This window comes from Magnolia sinica, chromosome 4, assembly GCF_029962835.1.
Source record: "Magnolia sinica isolate HGM2019 chromosome 4, MsV1, whole genome shotgun sequence".
Lineage (NCBI taxonomy): Eukaryota > Viridiplantae > Streptophyta > Magnoliopsida > Magnoliales > Magnoliaceae > Magnolia > Magnolia sinica.
In genome coordinates, this window is record NC_080576.1 from 8,172,374 (window position 1) to 8,195,227 (window position 22,854).

The 22,854-nt window shown below is 38.9% G+C and overlaps 1 protein-coding gene and 1 long non-coding RNA gene across 7 annotated transcripts; both read left to right on the top strand.

The window, feature by feature from the left end:
* The first annotated feature begins 5,203 nt into the window (after positions 1 to 5,203).
* Positions 5,204 to 20,101, top strand: LOC131242328 (probable hexosyltransferase MUCI70). Of its 6 annotated transcripts, none has more exons than XM_058240904.1 (9): positions 5,204 to 5,324; positions 11,176 to 11,253; positions 11,354 to 11,449; positions 11,576 to 11,755; positions 16,105 to 16,173; positions 16,268 to 16,467; positions 17,645 to 18,060; positions 19,006 to 19,190; positions 19,624 to 20,101. In XM_058240904.1, exons 3-9 carry the CDS (start codon positions 11,368 to 11,370, stop codon positions 19,995 to 19,997), a joined length of 1,506 nt encoding a protein of 501 aa, XP_058096887.1. In that variant the 5' UTR covers positions 5,204 to 5,324; positions 11,176 to 11,253; positions 11,354 to 11,367; the 3' UTR covers positions 19,998 to 20,101. The 6 variants fall into 6 exon arrangements, with proteins under 6 accessions (XP_058096887.1, XP_058096890.1, XP_058096889.1 ...); XM_058240907.1 differs by having other exon boundaries at positions 11,403 to 11,449; XM_058240906.1 differs by having other exon boundaries at positions 11,176 to 11,449.
* LOC131242330 (uncharacterized) lies at positions 11,762 to 12,655 on the top strand. The gene is made up of 2 exons (XR_009169586.1): positions 11,762 to 12,334; positions 12,365 to 12,655. It is a non-coding gene; the product is annotated as an uncharacterized LOC131242330 (long non-coding RNA).
* Positions 20,102 to 22,854: the final 2,753 nt, after the last annotated feature.

Consider the following 22,854-nt stretch of genomic DNA (forward strand, 5'->3'; position numbering starts at 1 on the left):
CCCGCCAAAATTCCCCTGAATTTGGGGTGGATGTCAAACTCGTTTGGATTGAAATTCTTCAAAATTCTACCTTTCAATGCCCTCATCATGGCTTTCCCATCCTCTCTATAAAGGTCATTCACGTGCTCCTCTCTATTCCTCATACAATCATTAGGCATGCAACATGATAGAAAACATTCAACCACCCAAGAAGAAATTAGTGGATCTATAATTTTACTTGAATTATGAAGTTAGTGGTCCACGGTTCATTTTGGGGCCAAAGCTATGTTACAATAAATTCAGTACAATGATTAGATGTGTATGTCATATTTTAAGAGTATTTGAAACGAGTTATCTGATTAAATAATTATCCTGTTAATATATGAAGTATGATTCTTGAAATCAAACGTGTTGAAAATCTTTGCAAACACTTTCTGAGTTTCACAAGGTTGAATTTTCATGCTCATCACCATCATCACCTAAGCCTTATTCCAGCTAATTTGAGTGGAGTCAGTTACATAATTCGTTTTCTAGTTCGAGTGTGGCCCACCTGATGAGTGTATTCACATTGACCTGACCGAATTGTAAGACTGGATCTTGCACACGTATTCCGCCATACTGCCATGTGTGCCCCTCTCCAATTCACTCTCTCCTGCTAATCCACGTAGACAAAGAGAGAGAGGATGTAAGGCAGTTGGTGTTTCTGGGAGTTAATACGCTGGCTCACTGTGCTAGTTGATACACATGCACTAGGAAATTGTACGCATCATATATTTACTCAAATCAGAATCAGCTAAGTTGCCAAATCCATTGTCCGAAAGTCATAGGCCCAAAATGCGATCAGCTGAACAATTCTAACCACTGATTTCTTATACTATTTGTTCAAAAGGCGTTCCCAGCAAGAGGCCAGTCTGGTCATTTACAAAAACTCACTCACTCAATCCAACTTCCGTACAGAAGGTATTTTAATGAAAACTAACTAAATTATTAAGTTAGTAAATAGGTAATACTTTGTAAAAATTTCAAAATAAAAATTAGGTAGTAATTTGTGAATTTTTCAAAAAATAAAAATAAAAATAATAGTATGATATTCGTGTAAATACTATCATAATGAGGTAGTGATTTGTAAAATTTTCAAAAAAGAAAAGAAAAAAGGAGAGGGTTTCCTTGTAGAAAGTGATCAAGCCAACTTGCCACGCATGTGTGGCATCTGTTCCATGCAGATGGCTGCCATGGTGAGCATGACTTCCTACCAAAATAAATCATTCTTTTAGCTACTTTCATCACGGGCAAATGAGTGGTGGATTAGCAGAAAGTTGTGCCAATATAGAGCTGATAACATACTGAAATGTCAACTGTCAAGCGAGATGCGTAAGTTGCAATCTGTGCGAGTGAGATTGGGGAGGGGGTGTCCATGAAAGTGGCCCACCCCAAAAGTTTGGCCAGGAAGGTGGGCCACACATTCATGAGAAAAATTGGATGAGCTTCCATAACATTTCTTCATATTCCTTTTGATGCACTATTTTGCAACTTAAACCTAAGTCTAAAGCTAACTGAAGCAAGAAAAAAATAAAATAAAATCATGATATGAGCCCCTAAGAATGCAGCCAGCATGTAGTGTAGTGAAAAGAGCCTTGCTCATATAAATTGGCGAACCAGATTCCTATTGCAATGTGGATTGAAATATGAAATTGAACCCAAATTAAAACAAGAGCATTGTTCATATTGAACCCAAATTAGAGGAACTGTAAGAAAATTAAAGTTCTTTTCTTGATTTTGAAGGAATTTGGATCTGCATCTCTCTTCATTTTCTTTTTATAGAAATTAATGATATCATTAGTTAATATATCCTTAATTCATGGTTTTTATAGAAATTAATAGTGCATAAAACTAAAGTGGAGAGTGTTTTGATTTTAAAAGAATGCAATTTACTCTTGGGTATAATTATCTTTGTCACGTATGGTTATGAACGGAACTCCAGCCTGGTAGCAACACATCAGCCCCAGTTCCTACTAGGGTAAAGGAGCAGTTGATGTTAGGTAGGCCATCAAACCTTTACTAAGAAAAATCATTTTGAATAGCTGCTTTAAATCATTTTCAATAGTTGCGGCAAGGTTATGACGACGATGACTGTGAAGATAACAATTGATGGAATCATTACTTAATCTCCACAATGTTGTTATCCCAGTCAATGTGTTGCATCATAGCAGCTGCACTGTAATTTATAGATACTTTAATTAGGATCTACCAAAAAGGTTCTCCTTGCATCCATGTTTGGCCCATGGTGGATTTTGAAATATTAATAAAGATTGGTCTACAGAAATACAGCTGTCATCCAATCATTAGTGGAAGGCATGACCCTAATTGACATAAGGGTTGCAAGGGATTCCTGCAACCCCTGAAGTGGCAAAATGAAAAAGAGCCGCTTGCACATGTTAGATGCAATGGAAAGGACAAAAGCATCATTTCACATAGAGGAATTTTTGCATTTTCACTATAAGCCCTGCATTTGCCGGGCACACACGGCACTTTTCATTGGACCACATCAAGGGTTGTAGGAATGCCCCGTAACTAATCGGCATCCAACCCTAACCCAAAAGGTGATGGGACCTTACATGATGTGTCTAGCTCCCTATTTCAGGAGAGAATGGGGGGTATATAAAGTAGTTACTGCAGTTCACTGAAATCACTTAACTGAGCCTCTTCTTGAAATAATGTATCACTAGAAGACAACCTTGCAACAAAATAATGGAGACCATCGAATGCATTTGCAGAATTTGAGCCTCCAAACAATGACAGAATAAAAATAGGCAATTGAATTTTTCCAAGAGGACAACTCAACAAACAAGCACACTGAATGCATGCAACCTGAGTCACTGTACAAGATACTAACCTTCAACAAGCCAAATCTTGAAAGCGTGCATCCTTTTCATCTCTTCACATCACGCCGTCCGAAATCCTGAATCAATACAAGACTATCAGTCCACTTCTGAGATGCACCATTTGTTGATTTATGATGCATCTACATGTACAGGACATACACACATTGCAAGCTGGATTTTCGGGGCATGTGACTTATCTTCCTTTGCAATATCTGCACAAAACTTGTTGGGGTGTTTCATTTTCTTGATTAACTTTCTCAAAAAAAAAAAAAAACACTAATGCCCACTTGATAAGATAAACCAATCACAATTATGAATGGTATGGGAAAATGTGACATATGACTCTCTCTACTCTTCATCTCTTTTCTCAAGCAGATTGAACTATTGATGCTCTTTCTCACCATCATAAGGACATGAATCCAATCTCAATTACTTATGGAATCTGACGGCACCAATCCGTCTAGTTATAACCTTATTTCATAACTGATATCCTGAAATGTCATCCAAACCCAACTTCAGGAAGAAACTAACATCTCTCTTCTACCATGCAATTGATACCTTACCATACCAACCATATACAGTAACCAGCAAGTAGCAGCTGCTGAGTCCCCAAAATACAGATCTTAGGGAGACTTAACTAGTTCTACTTTTCTGTAATATGTGATTACTGAATCAATACAACTGCGTCCAAGATTTAAAAACTATTTTAAATAGGTAATATACCGAATTTGAAATAAGAAATTTGCTTTACAAGACAAGCTTAAGATTGGAAAAAAAAAAAAAACTTAAAAGAGTTCAGAACTGGGAGACGATACAACTATTTCCATGAAAGAAGAAATTATGATGAGAACTTGAAAGAAGAAATACCCACTAATTTAAATTTCATTTTATGATGAGAAATTATTGAATATTAGCCATTAAATATAAACAACATCAGATTAGTAAGATTTAATATGCTAAAACATGTCTTTAGTAGATCCCTTTCTCAGGTGGACCATGCCATAGGAAACAGCAGTGATTAACCATTAATGGGCCACACAAGTTTTGGATCAAGCTGATATTTGTTTTCGCTCTTCATCCAAGTTTATTTGACCTTAATTGACAGGTTGTATGGCAAATAAACATTACATAAATATTACCGTGGGCTTTATGAAATTTTTTATAGTAGGGTGTTCCATCACCTCTATTCTGCGTGGTGCCACCTACCTCCATTGTGTTTTATTGAAACAAAGTTAGGCCCCATCATGATGTATGTGTTACATAAACATAATCCATCCATTTTTGGAGATCATAAGTAGAGTTGGGCATGGAGTTAAGTCAAACTGAGTTAGGCCTAACTCGAATCAATCCAATTTTGAAATAGGCCTGACCCGAACTCAACCCGGCTCAGTACTAAGTCCAGTGTGCTTGATCTGATTCGAGTCCGGGTCTGGCCTAGACTGATCCAGACCGAGTCTGACCCGGTCACAAGTACCGAGTCGGCACTAAGTTGGGTCTGAGTGCAGCAGGTATCCATGGGCTGAAATCACAACTCAAAACTTAAATTCACTTTCCAGAATTGCAGCCTCTCTGCTAACTACACGGCATCTCAGATATGAAACATCATATATGAGTTATACGCACACAAGTCGAGTTTGGGATCAAGTCAAGTCCTCACCCCACTAGGTTTGGATCGAGTTAGATATGAATGAGTCAGTTTGGATCCAGCCAGATACGAATGAGTAAGATGAGTCGAGTTGTCCCGTGCCCAGCTCTGATTCAGATCCCAAAAAATAAGGCAGATCAAAAGCTCGATCACACGCCGACAATTACACATACGGTCGAAACCTCTGTATGGACAATCATCATGTTTATTTGCCATCCAAATTGTTCATATGGTCCCATATACTTCGACAAAGGACAAACACAAATATCAACTTGATATAAAACTTCAATGGGCCTCAAGAAGTTTTCAATGGTAGGCGTTCAATCCTCACTGCTTGATGTGGCGTGGTCCACTTAAGGTATGGATCTGCCTCGTTTTTGGGCTAATGCCCTGTAATAATCTCACAAAATGGATGGATGCAAGTGATATGACACATGCATCAGGGTGGGGCCACAGATTTTTGCCACGTCTAAACACAAGGAAGGCCTGTGGTCGCCACTTCACTGCGAACTCGGAACAGCGACGTAGGTTGGACGCTGACCATAGGGCCCACATTCATGTAGGCATTATATATCCACACCGTCCAGTTGTTTTGCCTGATTATTTTAGGATTGGTCATAAAAATTATGCAGATGAAAATTTCAGGTGGACCACTCCGGCTTCTATTAATAACTTTCTAGGGTCCACAGAGCTTAGCGGAGGCAATAGAGATTTCCCAAAAGATCTCTCGCATTAATCCCAGCTACACCATAGATACAGGGACGGAGGGAGATTTATTTCATCATCTATCTTCTTCTTCCTATTCTTCTTCAAGAGAGGTAGGTTATTTATTTTGTTGATTCTGTAAAGCCGTTGGAAGAAGCCGCAACTTTCCCTACATTACATTACGAATTAAAAATAAATAAATAAATAAATCCGTTGCCTGAAATCCCTTTACCTGCATGTTTCAGATTACAGCTAAAAGCTGTAATCCGATTACGGCCTGCAATCTCTTTACAGGCAAATACACCTTTCATCTCTCAAACACAGAGTTTTCACAGATTCTCATGGTATCAGAGCTTGGATATGATCGAAGCTGTTCATTTCAACACATTTGTTCATCTTCTTCCCTCCTCCGCTGGTGCCTACTATCGCTTTTTTTTCTTTTTTTTTTACGGAGACCCACCTGAAATATTTTTTGTGAACATCTCTCCTTTCATGCACCAAATGAAAACTACTCTTCAACAGATCTCTAGTTTCCCATTTCTTTTGAAGAAACATCTTTTGCTGAGATATCCACTGCAAGTCTTTCAGATAACCCGTCAGTAGCAGATTCAACCATTGACCGTCCTACGTATAGCTTCTGGACCTACTGATCATGCAGATTCTTCTGTTGTTCGTCGTAGTTTCAGACCTTCTGTTTCTCTTGCTCGATTTGCAGATTATGAAACCTTCTTGCCTCAACATTGAGTGTTCCTTGTCACTGTCCATTCTTAGTCTAGGCCTCAGTCTTACAAGGAAGTTACATAACATCCTGAGGGCCTGTTTGGCTGGACGGATCCCATGGGATTAGGAGGGATGGGATGGATTTTAAGGTAATGATGCTGGTGTCAGTGGATTGGTTTAAGATCCACGGGATTGCTATATCCCGGGACAAGTTCATCGAGTCTGTTTACAATGCCGGGCATATCCCGGGATTTTACCTTCCAATCCCTTCTAATCCGTCCAACCGAACACGCCGCACGGACGATTGAACGGGATTAGGAGTGATGGGATCAATTTTAAGGTAATGATGGTGATGTCAGTGGATTGATTTAAGATCCATGGGTTTGCTATATCCCGGGACAAGTTCATCGGGTCTGTTTGGCTCGTTTGGCATATCCCAGGATTTTACCATCCCATCCCTCCTAATCCCTCTTAATCTGCCCGGCCAAACAGGCCCTGAATGGCAACAAGCCACGACAGAAGAATTGGATGCCCTTGCTTGAATGCACGCATGAGACCTTGTCTCTCCTCCACCATGCAAACATACAATTGGTTGTCAATGGGTGTACAAAATAAAAATCAAAGCTGATGAGAGCATTGATTGCTATAAAGCATGTCTTGTAGCTAAGGGCTATAATCAATACTTTGGCATTGACTTTGCTGAACCATTATCTCTTGTTGCTCACATGACCATAGTTTGGACACTGATTTCTGTCGCTGCCAGCCAGCAATGGCATTTATATCAACTTGATGTAAAAAATGCCTTTCTTGATGGAGATCTTCAAGAAGAATTCTATATGCAGCTGCCTCCTGAACTATCTAATCTGGACAAATTTGTGTCGACTTCAACATGCTTTATATGGTCTAAAACAGGCACCTCACTAGCTTTGCAGTTACGACCATAGGATTCCTCTAGAGTCTCATGATCCAGCCTTGTTCATCTCTAATACTTCCAAAGGAAGAGTTGTTCTATTACTTCATGTTGATGATATGATTATTTCTTTTGACGATGAAGCTACTATTCATCCGATCAAGCAACATCTTAATCAACTCTTTGAAATGAAGGATTTGGGAGTTTTTACATTACTTTCTGGGGTTAGAAGTTGCATATTCCCAATAAAGCTATTTACTCTCTCAAATCAAATATGCCACCGATCCTATCTCAAGAGCTCGATTAACAGGTGATACAAAGTGAGCCAACACCCTCACTAAGTCGAATGTCAAGCTTGGTCCTATGGATGGAGAACTTCTTTCAATCCAACCTCTTATAGACAACTTATTGGTGGATTAATTTATCTACCATCTCCAAGCTTGACATTGCTTAATGTTGTTCACCTTGTTAGTCAATTTTTTAGTGCACCTTGGTATGTTCATTTATCAGTTGTTTTATGTGTTGATAAGGCTCTATTCTTCTCTGTGACTTCCTCTGAGCTTTGCGCGTATTTAGATTATGATTTTGCTGGAAGCCTGGAACTATCTCTGACCAAAAGTCAACTATAGGCTTTTGCATTTTTCTTGAAGACTCTTTTCTCCTGGAAAAGTAAAAAAGCATCAACACATTTCACAATCTACTACTGAGGCAAAATATTGTGCAATGGCTCAAATCACTGCTGAGATCATCTGGCTATGATGATTACTTGCTGATTTGGGTGTCCATCTTACTACCTCTCAGTGTTCGAAGTATCAGTATCGTTACAAGTTTCCCTGGCCAGAGATATGGAAACAGTATCGATATTGCCGATAATGTCGCTGATAACCGGAAATGCAGGGAATCATAGGAAAAACAGTGGAATTTTCAGCGAAACTTCAGGATATGTTAAAATGTACATATTTGCATATTTAGAAATTTTTATAAAAAAAGAATGCATATGTAACAAGTTTCCATTTAATGTGGCTTTAAAAGCATGTGTTGTTGTAAGAAATCAGTCCAACCATCTCATCCAACCTATTTAACCATCCAACCGTCCATCCAAACATCCATCGATATTGCAAAATATCAACAACAGGGTGTTTCGTAGTGGTAATGGTGGCTGTAACGGCCACCACCATTACCTTTACGATACGGGGTATAACGGCTGTTACGGCCCTATAGCGGCTGTTACAGTCTCTCTTTTTATTTATTTATTTATTGAAAAAACCCCCGAAAAACCTATATATGCCCTGTAATGTTGATTAAAAAGTATGAAAAACTTGTATCTGTCTAGTAAAAGACCATTATCGGACTATTATGGCCTTTATAGGGGACATAACATGCCGTCAACGGCAATTATGGGCCATTTTTTCCATAACGGCTGTAACAGCCATTACGACCCCATAACGTGTAACGGTTGCCACCGTTACCTTTACGTAACGGCCTTTACGGCCCTGTAATGGCCTTTACGGCACACCATGATCGACAACACATGATATTTCACCAAGAAATCATCAACAATAGGAAAGGAAATGGAAGATTGTGGTCTCAATATCACGCATGTTACGATATTGATAATATCGAGATATTATCAATATTATCAATGACAAATTGAACACTACATACAAACCATGTGCCCACGAAAAAAAATTAAAATAAAAAATTTTCTAATAAACAAAATTTTGATCATATCAATTTGTTGCCAATATTATTGAAATATCGTCGATACACTTATGATACAAGCATTACCTAGAATTTACATAGTCAAAAATATTGACGATACATTGGCAATATTGATGCATTGGTAATACAAGTGACACCTAGAATTTACATAATTGAAAATATTGGCGATTACATTGGCGATATTGATGCGTTGGCGATACTTAGCGATACATTGCTAATACTTGGAATTTCTAATACTACCAGCGTTATCGGTATCACTACCAGTGTTATCGGTATCGCTGAGTTGGAGATAAAGATAATATCGGAGATAATTCGAACACTGCTACCCCTACACCCTTGCACTGTGATAATAAGAGTACCATCCGCATTGCTCACAACCCAGAATTTTATGAACACACACCAAGCATATTGAAATGGATCGTCATTGTGTACGTCAAACGTATTTGGACAGGATAATTTCTCTTCCCCATAGAGCCTCCTCAGAACAACTTGCAAACCTTTTTACCAAGTTGCACAATGCCTCTCGTTTCTTGCATCTAATTTCCAAATTCTCCATGGTTTCCCTTAAATCATGTCGAGTTTGAGGGGGAGTGTGTGTGTGTATCTTCTATTCAACTGTGATTATCTTGTATAATTATATCTATTCGTATTTTGTATCTGTAGAGCTGTGCATGCAGCTAAACATTTGTATTCTATTTCTACCCTGTATATATATGCCCTTCATCTATCAATGAAATACAGACAGTTATCGCAGATATCAATTTACAGAAAACTGATCCTTCGTAGGGTTCCATTTCAGAGGAACTATACAATACGTGGCTTGCTTCTCTTCTCGGTATAGTTGTTTTCTCAATTTTGATAAGTAGGGCCCATGTCCGATGATCCGGACAATTGGTGTTTTGTGTCCCACCATTGATGGGATGCGTCTCAAAAATCTCCTGATGGGGCAATCTTTACCTCTTGATCTACGGCCTACTGGCAAACGGTTAAGAAGAGAAATACAGAAACAGTCCACATTCAGCGAGTGAAAAGATAGAAAAACACCCTTAAGTAACAAAAGTCCTAACCAAGTGTCCTAATCCAATTTGACTAAGGGGTCATTTGGATGCCTTTAAATGGGCCAAGTTGTAAATGATTTACTGGTAAATCATCTAAACTCTGCGTTTGGATGGCCTTTTTTGCCTGTAAATCATTTACAGGCTGTAAATGATTTACAGCATTTTGTTACCCCATCTCATTTGTAGGCAAAAAGTTCGGATTTCATTTACAGGCTCTCCATTTGCAGTCTAACAGCTATAAATGGAAAGATTGGCTCTCCATTTACAGGACTTAAACCATTTACAGGCTATCCAAACACAGATAATCATTTACAGCATAATGCCAAACAGGACAATCATTTACAACTTAACCATTTACAGGCATCCAAATGACCCCTAAAGAATAGACAAGAGAAGGTGTACGGCCCACATCCACATCCATCAGGTGGGCCGTACAGCTGGACGGCCAATATTTCTCATGCGTTAACAGTTACCAAACTTTGAATCATGTACTGGTTGTGTGATTTTGTGTTGTTTAATGCTGGGTCTTTAAGAATGTTCGTTTTTCAGTGAAATAATAGAAATTTGCTCAGATCTTGCCTTAGTCTGTTATACAACACCACCCCTTGTCCTTTTGAAGATTCTGTCGAAATGTTGGCCATGTGGGTTTTGACAATTCTGTAGCAAGGAAATTGTGTTTGATCTGGTTTAAAAGAGGGTACTCTCTCTCTCTCTCTACTGTTTTTATCATCATTTGAAGAATTGCTTGGATTTTAGATGGAAATTTGAGTAGTTGAGAAATGTCTTTTGCCTCTCTACTGTTTTTATCATCATTTGAAGAATTGCTTGGATTTTAGATGGAAATTTGAGTAGTTGAGAAATGTCTTTTGCCTAGCTAGTCAGATCTGCATTTTGTAATATTCACAATAAGAGGCCCAGTCCTCACAACTTGTAGTCCTTGAGACCACAGCCTTCCACTGTCTACTTGAAATAGATGACTAGCGGAGTGCCAATGGGGTCCTCTGTAAACCTTGCAGGACTCTTTTCCTAGTAATAATGATGGTGCTTTTGGCTAAGCTCATGTGCATTGATGGCCTGACATAAAAATCAGGCCAGTCAACTGATCAAGCAGGCACACATGTGAAAACCAAGGATGATTTAAAAAGATTGCTGAAGTTTCACTTTCAAATGCATGGCTTGACAAATGAATGGAATTGCTTGATTTTTGTGTCAAGTCATATCCATGGCAGAGCTTACCTGATTTAGGGCCCATTTGGACTCACACTCCAAAGGGGCATTTGAGGCTTAAACCCCCCTTTGGAGCCAAACTGGGGATTAAATGAGTAGCTATTGTTCATAGTAAATTTCATTGGAACTAGCATGTATAAGAATATCTAGTCACTTCCTATGGGAATATATTTAAAAAAATTTGAACCTGTGTCTAGCTATAGTTTTGACATCTGCTGCAATGTTTGAAATCTACTTGTATGCATGAACTATGAAACACTAGACCTATTGTTTTCTGACAGGTTGAAAGCAATATGACTGAAATCGGAGATATGTTTATTTTTGCAGTTGTATGTCACTTATGCTGGGATTTTAGTGTGGCCATGAGTTGTGATGAATAACTTCAGTCTTGTCACACACTAATTAGTAAGATCATTAATCATCACTTCAAATGACCACTGTCAAATTGATTGATTTGGTGTTTGATGACTTGGTAAATATGAGCATTCATTTCTTTCCTTGAAAGATGCGAGGGGAACAATGGAGACTGATACTCGGCATTCTTTCTCTTCAAGGGCGATCCGCAGAACAGACCGAAATAATCAAAGCCAGAAAAACAAAGGTAGAAACACATTTTAATGGAAGGCATTTTCTAGGATTAGGTTTGGAGTTTGGACTTGCTTTGATATACCTCAATGGAGTTGGTCTTCTGGGATGCATGACATGCGGAACTCTGTGGTGAATGCAGATGTTGAAGATGGTTTTCTTTTTTCAAGCAGGTTCTCCCAAGATGTTCCAATGAAGATTATTTGGAAGAGGGGTTTTATACGATTGGTTCTTGTGGGAGGCATCCTATGGATGTTACTCATTCTTGTCGCATTATTATTTCACATATGGTCATGCCAATCTTCTGTTGCTTTCATTTCAGGTATCACGGAGAAAGTGTTGGCCTAGTAGTTAAATTTGTTATAGTGATTGGTTTAATGTGAATTGTTAGTTAGATTGATTTATTTCTAACACCTGTGGCGATTAGTATCGTAAGAATTGTTGGGAATGGAGATATGATATAGTTTCAAATACTCATGGAGCAGCTTTGATAATTCTGCTTTCTTCATTGACCCTTCTTTTGGACTATGTAATAGACTATTAGATGGCGCTTGATTGTCATCAACCTGTGTAATAGTATATTACATTGCGTCCGTGGGAGTTTTGTGCTCTCATTGCTGGTCCCTAGCCTGGATAAAGGAGGGTTGTGTCAAGATGGTATCTGGTGTCAAATTTATGCCATAACTTTCATCATGAATCTGAACAATATGACATTCCAAACTCATGCTAGGGTGTATAAGACCAGCCATGATTTATGGGACAATGTTGGGCAATTAAGGAACAACATGTCAATGGGATGATTTTAGCTGAAATGAGGATTTTGAGATGGATGAGTGGCAAGTCAAAGAAGATAGAATCAGAAATGAATACATTTGAGGGAACTTAGGAGTAGCACCAATAGGTAGAGGGAACTTAGGAGTAGCACCAATAGGTAATAAGATGAGGAAAGTACACTTAAATGGTTGGTCATGTGCAACAGAGACCAAGATTCATGCCGGTTAGGAAGAGTGAGTTGGTACAAGTTGAAGGATTTAAAAGGGCAAGTTGAGCCTAAAGGACATGGATGGAGGTAGTAAGATAAGACTTGATAACCTATGGTGTAACTGAAGGTCTAGCCCTTGGCAAGGTGGAAGGCAAAGAATGATTCATTTAGCCAACCCCAATTAATTGGGATAAGGCTTTAGATAAAGATGATGACGGAGCTTCTTTTGAACTCTCTCTCTCTCTCTCTCTCTCTCTCTCTCTCTCTCTCTCTCTCTATATATATATATATATATATATATATATATATTACAACAAGATGCAAGAAAGGAAAAAAAAAGTGAGCATCGTTTGAATGAGGAAGAAACAGCCTGAGCTCCATGTATCTTGGACATAGACATGCATGTCGGTGTTTATTAGACATGGGGACCCTGGAAAACTGGGAACTCAAAACTAGAAGTGCTATGGTTGTGAGAAATATATATGGGAAGTTCATAAATGCATATGACATAGAGGTATGTATTTTCATAACTGGAAAGACATTGGGATTATGTAAATGATATATATGTACTGCTAAAGTATCATAATAAAATATAAATTAGTTTTTGCCGTATTACTGACATGTCTGACATTGGTGACACAAATCTTTTTGGAAGTAGAGTGACCTTGTTCATTGTTTGGAGTATCCCCGATATTATCGAAGTATCCCTGATATTTTCTGTATCTCCAATTCAACGATACCAATAATGCTGGTAACGATACTGACAACACTGGTAGTATAAAAATTTCAGGTATCAGCGATGTATCGCTAAGTATCTCCAATGTATTGATATCGTCGATATTTTTTATTGTGTAAATTCCAAGTGTTATTTGTATCGCCAATGTATCGGCGATATTTTGATGATATCGCCGGTGCATCGATATCCCAAAAAATCTATTTATTAAAAAAGTTTCCATTTCAAAATTTATTTATGGGCGCATGGTTGTACGCAATGTTTAATTTGTCAACAATAATATCGATAATATCACAATATTATCATTATTGCAACATGGGCGATATCGAGACCACAATCTTTCATTTCCTTTCCAATTGTCGACGATTCCTCAGCGAAATATCATGTGTTGTCAATATTTTGAAACATTAACGGATGTTTGGATGAAAGGTTGGATGGATGGATGGGATGGATGGGATTGTTGGACTGATTTCTTATAACAACATATGCTTTTAGGCCCCATTAAATGGAGGCTTATTATGTATGCATTCTTTTTGCAATTTTTTTAATTCCTAAATATGCAATACATGTATTTTAGCATTTCGTAAAGTTTCATTGAAAAAGTCCACTATTTGCCCCATGTTTTCCCACAATTCCAGTTATTGGTGATATCAATATTGTTTCTGTACCCTGACCAGCAAAACTTATAGTGATACTGATACTTCAAACACTGACCTTGTTACATTGCCCAAGCCTGTCGGTGGCCGAGTTTATCCGAAAGCAACTGCAGATCCCTACATGAGAAGCCATCTTGATTCTTTTGTCTACAACTGCATCTGCTGAGAGATTGGCCAATCTATGCACACAAGAGACTAAAATAGAACATCTTGAATGCAATGCCATTTATGGTTTCAGTTGAGCTGCAATATTTGAAAAATAAATGAAGTGGAACAGCACTTGAGCTTTTCACATTGGACATGCTTGTTTGCATGGATTTCTGAGCACACTGCATGCATGTAGGGCTGTCAATGGGCCGGGCCTGGGGTTGGCCTCAGCCTGGATTTTGAACTTTTCACGCTGGGCCTATTCAAAATTTTGATTTTGCCTGGCCTGAGCCCAACCAATTGACAGCCCTACATGCACGACAAGTCTGTAGCGCTTCTGCAAGTACACATGCATAGATTAGTGCCCCCCAAATTTGTAGGAACTATAATACTATTCATGTAGTGCGTAACTAAAATCTTCTCTAGGATAGGTAACTTATCTGGTTTCCATGACCATTTACTGCAACATACCATCTGCAATTCACATTCCAGGAAATGTTACTGCCCGTACTTTGAGACACCACCCCCGCCCCCACCCAAGAGAGGTTACTGCAGCATACCTTTTGCTTCTTATCCAGATCCTTTGACCATTTACTGCAACATACATTTTGCAATTCATATTCCGTGAAAAGTTACTGCCTCTTTTTTAATCCAAAAAAAAAAAAGTGAAGAGAAGAAAAATGAAGAAAAAAAATGAAGAGGATCACAGTTCTTCTAAACTTCCCACATGACATGATGACCAAGCTACTGCCTTGGTAGTGGAGCTTCATACAAGGTTATGGCTTTTCAGGATGCCATATAGGTGCTTTAGATCATTACTTGCATCCTTTTGTTTCTTATCCAGATCCTATGACCATTTACTGCAACAGACATCTGCGATTCATATTCCATGAAATGCTACCGCATTTTCTTTGGCCAAAAATTGGATCACAGTTGTTATAAACACCCATATGAAATGATGACCAATCTAATTTAGTTTGCCTTAGTTTCTGATTTTTATTTCTTTTCTTTTCTTTTCTTTTTTTGTTATATATATTTTTTTCAAGCATCAGCTGTGAATTGAGAAAGTTAAAAGGTCACCTTATTTTAACTAGATTGTCTTCACAATGCTTCTCACAAGAATGGAAGTGATATGATACCGTGATTTTCTGGGAAACTACCTTACTAGTTACAACTACCTCTTGTAAATGTGATGAACAGGAAGGTTTGTTGGGATCATTTTATCTTAGTGTGTCGGGGTAGGTGGTTAGCACTAATTACGAATTGTGAAAGTTTGAGACACCTCATTTTAATAGAGAGAGCTTCCACAATGCTCATCTCAATATTGGAAGTGATTCAATACCCCAGTTTTGTGGGAACTCCTTACAACGTACCTCATGTTGTATATGTGGTAACAAAATGGTTGATTGGGACCATAGATCTAGAATGTGGGGGTGAGAGTGGGGGTAGGGGTGAGCACTAAATAAAATTTGTGGAAGTTCAAGATCACCTCATTTTAGCAAGAAAGTTTGTACAGGATCATCTCAAGAATGAAGTGATACAATACCCTGGTTCTGAGAACTTCCTTACAACCTACCTGCCGTTGTATTTCACATGTGGTAGACACAAAGGTTGATTGGGACCATAAATCTAGTGTGCCTTATCATAGATGGACCGCTGTCCAGAAACCACATTGGTTAGAGGATCCTAGCTACTGGTGGTCTTCAAATATACAGTGAAAAAGAACTATTAATCAGAAATTTGTGGGTGGAAGTGATGGGTAGGATTTTTCTGGTTGGCATTTTTTCAACTGTGGCCATCCATGCATGATCCATGATATGGATGGTCCTGATCCACCTTCCCCTCTGCCATGTGTATGATGGGATCCTGGAAAGGTAAGCTGTACAGGGGTTCCCTACAAATGGCCCTCTTAAGAAAACTCAATGGTTGACACCTATTCTCTAACTCAACAACATATGTAGGAGTTACTGTGAGTGTAGTTCTGTTTCTTCTAGGTTGATGATGTTAATTCATTATGTTCTCCAAGGATGCTGCTGCTTTTTTCTCTTTTAATATATAGAATTGAGGTTTGTCCATGTTGTGGTAATGATATTTTATATTTTCTCTGAGTTCCGTTTGATGTATGTACTAGTTTTCTGTGTCTGAATTGGCAGGTATTTGTAGAAAAGATAGCAAGGTGTTTATCATGTTGGACAATATGGGACTCGTTCCAAAACAACACCGTAAGATTATAATAAAACAAAACCTCTATTCTTAGGCATGTTTTGTTAAACAGAGGACCTGATACTCATTCTTCTATGCTGATAATGCAATTAGGCTGTCCAATTCCTATCATGGATGATCCAAATTCCATAGTCATTCCTGAGAGAGGAATTTCCGACACGATTCCTCAGAAGCTATCATATTATTTGGTGGACGAGCATGTAAAGGCCGAACCCCAATCTCCTCCACTATTTGGAGGGCATCAAAGCTGGAAGCAAAGAGAAGATAGTTTTAAACTGAATTCAACCATGAAGGTATGTGTAATAGGATTTTCAATGCCAAGTCTTCTCCCTCAAAGTGGTTTTTAAAGATAAGGACAGGATCGTCTTATACAAAAGATAGTCATATTGCTTTATCTTGAAATTCCATGTTATTATTGCATAGACTCTGCCTAGTATATAAGCAAGTTGGCCGATGACATACATTCAAGGGCACTATTCTCTCCAAGTTTGGGTTTCAAAATTCGAACCTTTTCTAAACCTCAAAATTTGAACCTTTTTTAAACCTCTCAGCTCCAAGTGGTCAAAGAGTATCCAATCGTGGAATAAAGAGGTCTTTATGCTTATGAAATCAAAGAAATTGGATGAAATTGAAGCCGTTGATTTGGAGGTGGGGACCATTTCTTCAAATTTGCATGAGAGGGCCATTCTTTTTTTTCTTTTATCCATGGGCTTTGACACCTTCTACAAGTATTGGTTCTACGTATCAATTGCCTTAGGGATATGGGTTCCTTTCTCAACACAAAAAAGGGAGATAAAACAACTATTCTCTTATTCAAATATTTGCGAAGTAAAAAAGAAGATAAAACAATTATTCTCTTATTCCAGTCTTTGCACTCAAGTTTGACGTGTACAGGAAACTTTGTTTCTAGCAATTCTTGTTTCAAAACTAACAGAGTAGAATGGGGGCATGCAGCTAATATATTAGTTGCTGATCAGTTTCCAGTTAATTGACTCGAGTTGTAAAATCTGTGTTTTATTTATTCTTTTGCTTTTCTTTGTATATTTTGTCCTTTGGCCTTTTCTCTTAATAAAATTCGCTATTATCACTTCAAAAAAAAAAAAAAGGAGCATGTTATGCCCTCTTAATACTTAATGAGGCCAATCAACATAATTTAATGCTAATCATGGTTAAACTACATATTGTGCATGTTTTCCCTTTGCCATTCATAATAATTCCCATCCCCTTTTAAAAGACTTGGACTTAACCCCTCATAGAGAATTGTCATAACATGTACCATGCTTGTATACACAACTGAGATTTTCCATGATGTGGGATAAGTTGATTCTTTATATCAAGATGAATCAAGAGTTCTATTCAATTGTATAGCCTATTTCATCCCTATAGTGTAGAAACTGCAGGTTGGATTGGTCATTTAAGTCCCTAAATCTGGAAAAGTTGGTATTGTTTGTCACTTGCTGCATCTTTCAGGTGCACTGCGGTTTCATGCAAAATGGGGGTGCAGAGATGGATGCTGTAGATGTAAAATATGCCAAGAAATGTAGATTCGTGGTTGCCTCTGGCATTTTTGATGGTTATGATACGCCCCATCAACCTTCGAATATAAGCCTTCGTTCCCAAAAACTTTTTTGCTTTCTTATGGTGGTAGACGAAAAGTCCCTTGATTTCATCAAGCAGAATGTTAGTGTCAGAGAGGACAGGCATGGGGGCAAATGGATTGGTATTTGGCGAATCGTGGTGCTGCACCATCCTCCATATGATGAGCCCAGAAGGAATGGGAAGGTCCCGAAGATTTTAACCCACAGGCTATTTCCAGAGGCACAGTATAGCATCTGGATCGATGGGAAGATGGAGCTTATAGTTGATCCATTGCTTATTCTTGAAAGGTGATGTGATCTTTGCCTGTTTTCAACTTCAACATTTACATTACTAAGGTGGATAAAGGAGGAATTATATGTTCCTTGTTCTGAGGATTAGTATCCTCAGACTCTCAGTTTGTACAAGTGGATCCCATGGTTAGATGATCCATTCCATTGATCTGATGGGTCCTGTTCATCAATTGATGAATCTAGACATCCAATCTTTGTCCTTTTCTTTTCCATTGATCAAGGACTTTCTCCGTATTCTTTTCGAGATTTCCATTTAGAGGCTGCCAATCTAGGATTGTCCTGTCAAGGAAACATTTGGGGCATGGTTCATCCAAGGTGGAGCCCATCACTTCAATTTCTGGAGCACCTAACCATTGGCCCCACATATACTTAAGGCCCATGAATACCGTATGTATCCTTGGGCCAAGTATCCTTTCCCCTGTTCCTCTCTCATATATTCAAGTGGAGGGCATGTTTGGATGGCAGGAAGAGAAGAAAACGTAATAATTACCCAATTATGATTCCCATGCACTATTTCAGACATGTATTACCCTGAATTCCATTTCAGGGTTCTTGTTTGGATATCAAATGAAAATTTTATTTTTTTGAAACAATGCTCACATTGTATACTGTACTGGGTGAGTTGACTCTGGAAAAGCATAATGATTGCTACGTGGAATCCACTGCTATTTTTGATATCCAAACATAGTGAAACATCCCATCATGAGAAAAGTGCTTCACTTTCCTTTCTTTTCTTTTTTCCTTTTTAATTTTTTGCTATCCAAACAGGCCTTAAATTAACATTTTCACATTTCCTCAATGCATTCATTGGGCAAGTTTCTAGATTTGTGTTGACATTTTGCCATCTTGGGTCTTGAGTCTTTATCAGTCCATTTGCATTAATCTTACCAAACTGGCCCTCCCTTGATAACATGTAAATGGTTGCATCTGTTTAATTTTCAGGTATCTCTGGCGTGTGAAGCGCACGTTCGCTATTGCGCGCCATAAACACCACCAAAGTATTTACGAGGAGGCTGATGCGATCAAAAGAAGGAAGCGCTATGCTCGGCCACTGATCGATCTTCACATGAAAATATACCGTTTCGAGGGAATGGAACCATGGAATCCAATGAAAAATACACTCAGCGGTAAGAGAAGGAAACTCCCTGCACACTTCCCTTGCTTATTTCATGATATAATAGTCCATAGTATCAATAAAAGATATTTTTAATCCATAGTACTAAAACTCATTGAATCAACTTGGAACTTGGGCTTTAAACTCGACTTGGTTTAATTTACAATTTAAAAGAAATTTTAAAGTCGATAAAAATTGCAATTTTAAAGAGAGCCTGGTTTCTTTGGGGGGAAAAAGGATTGAGGACGATTGTTACCACCATTTATATTAAATTTGAAAGAATAGAATTCTCAAAATTTTAATATTTTATATTGCACTAATAAATGTGGTCCTAAAGAAGATTTAGGTCAGTCTATCAAGCCAACCCATCGACTCAGCTGGGCATTGTGTTGAGTCAGGTTTTCTAGTTTCCAAACAATGATTGATGATGCAGTGTCAAAATGCAGATGTGCCAGAGGGGGCCATCATCATACGGGAGCACACCGCCTTAAATGATCTTTTCAGCTGCCTGTGGTTCAACGAAGTCAACCTCTTCACGCCGAGGGATCAGCTAAGCTTCGGCTACGTTGTGTACAGGTTAGGCAGGTCCTTCAAGTTCTTTATGTTTCCTAACTGTGAGTACAATTCGTTGTTCATATTGCACAAGCATACCAGGGAGCATTCATCCGTGGTCGAGTGGGTGAAGTCCTTGGATGAATTTCAAGGGAATGCCACTGGACTGAAAGAGAGTAGGGGAGGTTTAGGCCTTTGGACTCCTTACCCTGGAGACCTGAAATCAGTTGTACTTCCACATGTTCCAAGGACATCACAAGCTGGCTAATGAAAAAATAAGACATGCATTTTTTTTCCAATTTTCCTTTAATATCATGTTGTTGTGTTTTAAGACTTCTCTACCCATCAAGAAGCTCCCGATATTTTGGTTGAGCTTGTTTTTGCTTGAGGTACTGCAAAGTACAGAGAGATGCTAGGGCTACTTATGCTTATGGGCTCACATGTCGTCAGGAACATGTGTTGGAGATCTGGGCCAATCGGGCCCTACTATGTACATGTCTTGGTTGCCAAAATCAGCTTCGCCCAGTTATCAGGTGGCTGTCTTTGCATGTTGAATGTTGACCCTGGGTCAAAATCTTTTTATAACCATCCATTTACAAGTGTGGCCTTCCCGATGAGTGTGGCTGGTCTGATTTTTCAGGCGAGGGCAGGGACAGTTGGGAGCCAACCCACAAATTGAATTGCTTGGAAGTGGCACCTGCTCATGCAAGTAGCCCTTGCAGGGCTCTTACAAAAGCTGTTCCACACCTTAAGTACGTTTTAAGATGGATTAGTAAGTTGCCACTTAAGTTTGCTTGCTTTGAATGACCGAAAAGAATCAAGTCGCTGTGCAATCTTACAAAAATCTCATGAATCAAGTGAAATTACACTAGACGTTTTCTGATGGGAATGAGGGTCCAGTTACATGTACAACAGCTATTTCCCCCTCCACTGCAGGTGGGCCATGCGCTAATGGTTTTCCCTCCATTAAAGGGGTCAGAACCTGTTGGTTTGGGGTGTGTGTTTTAGAACAGCTATGCTCATTCAAATTGATTTCTACTTGATGAAGAATTTATGTGATGACTCTATGGGATGCACCTTGTATGAAATGCACATTTACCCACATCTAGTTAACCCATCTTATTGCCAACTTGTCTTCTGTCGCACATCAGAGTCTTGTAAAAGGTGGGTCCCGCCCTTAAAACTCATTAGGTGGGCCATACCTGTACATTGAGGGAAATGATTTTGCTTTCCATTGAGTTTATGCAGTTACAGTGTGGCTGCCACTTGATGCATGGGTCACAGGTGGTCTTCATGATGGCATCAACCTTTGAATCATGCCTGCATTGCATGGCATCTCTTACATAATCCACATCGCATAGTATCATTGCCCAAATTCTCCATCAAAAATATTATAGTGAAATGACAGTGGAAGGGAACCCTTTGCCATTTCTGTCTGTCTCTGACATTCCACGCGACATGGCAAATGTAATGTAGCGGTTACCGAGAGGGTGAGCAATAGCCCAAAATCGAATCCGGATCCTCTACTTGCCACAAGCAGGAAAATCCTGTTTGTTGCAATCTAATTGGACTGCATCATCACACACTGAATTTTATGCAGCATTGCTGACAATGTTAGTGATGAAAGCAGGATTTTCCAGCCCGTGGCAAGCAGAGGATCCGGATTCAGGTGGCATTATCCTCGTGACCGGACCAGTGGCTGCAAATGGAGGATGGAGTCGATAATGGCTGTCCCTATTACCCAAATACCTCTTCTCGATTCATTGATGGAATTGAAATGATAGAAAATTGCACTATTTCAATTCCGAATATGAAAAATGGTTGTAAGCAAGTCTTGAGTTACAGTTCGGGTGGGTCCTATGTATCTATTTCCAACACGAATTTACACTTGCTGAAAACATTTCTAGTGTTACAGCCAACAGCCCAGTACACAGAGAAACCAGTTGCCTGCAAATCCAAAACAATAAATCACAAAACTGATATCAATACATCTCACAGGAGCTATGCAAGATCACAATGATGGACCTGAAAAAGCTTAAATGTTTATGGTTGATATGCAGTTGTTGATCAAACAGTTGGCATTTTTACAATACTATGTACAGTTGGAGTTAGCAAACTTAGATACGTGTTTACATGATATCGAGCAGAAGAAATCTCAGGTGATTATATGGTTGGTTAGGTTGCAATGAGATGAAAACATAAGAGTTTTCAAGAGATTATATGATCCTTTTTTTCCAGAAGGTGATGGGTGGTATCCACAGATTCTGAGTATGTACAAGTGAGGCCCATGGTTCACTGACCCTATCCATTGATCTGATGAGACCCATTGTGGACGGTCCATCTACCAACTTCAAGGCAACAATCCAAACTTTTTTTGTGGCCCGCAAATGGAAATTTAGGAAGGAAACGAAATACAGCAATGATGGACATTCAACAAGGGGAGCAAAATTTGGAAGGCTGGTGAATCTTTCAATCTGGAAGATTTTTGGGTTGTGGTCCATCCAAGATGGTTCCACCAGAAAAATGTTTTGGGTCACTGAAAAATTAACCCCACTTGTTCAAACTGAAGACTTGAGCACATATATGCATTGTCAGGGTGAGGATCATATGATTCCTCTTTACAGTAAAATGATTCACTTACATTATATTTTTGTCAATGTCATTGATAACTTCATTGATTGTGGCTTCATCACCCATTCCATATTCATTCAGTGCCTGTTTCAATTCATCTACTGTGATGAACCTGAAAAAATAAATAAATAAATAAATAAAATCTATGATGACAAGTAGTTGCAATGGTCGACTTTCATTAGATGGGCAGCCGCCTCACATGGGCCACTCACTCCGAGTGTGTCCCCGCATCGCACGGGCTAATTAACCAATTGCTCTAAAAGTTCGAACTGTTAGAGTACAGTGAATTATTTCATTTATCTCATAGCCCAAGCCCCACATCCCATGAGTTAAGATCTCGTCTGAACCCCCTTCGTAGGTCCTAAATCACATAGGTTGTCCACTCCGAATGTGTCCCCATATCCCACGAGCTATCCCACTCAAGCCGGTGTGAAAATACCCCTGCATTAACCATCAACTAAGGTTGTTGAAAGGTGCCAAGTTTTCTAGAGACA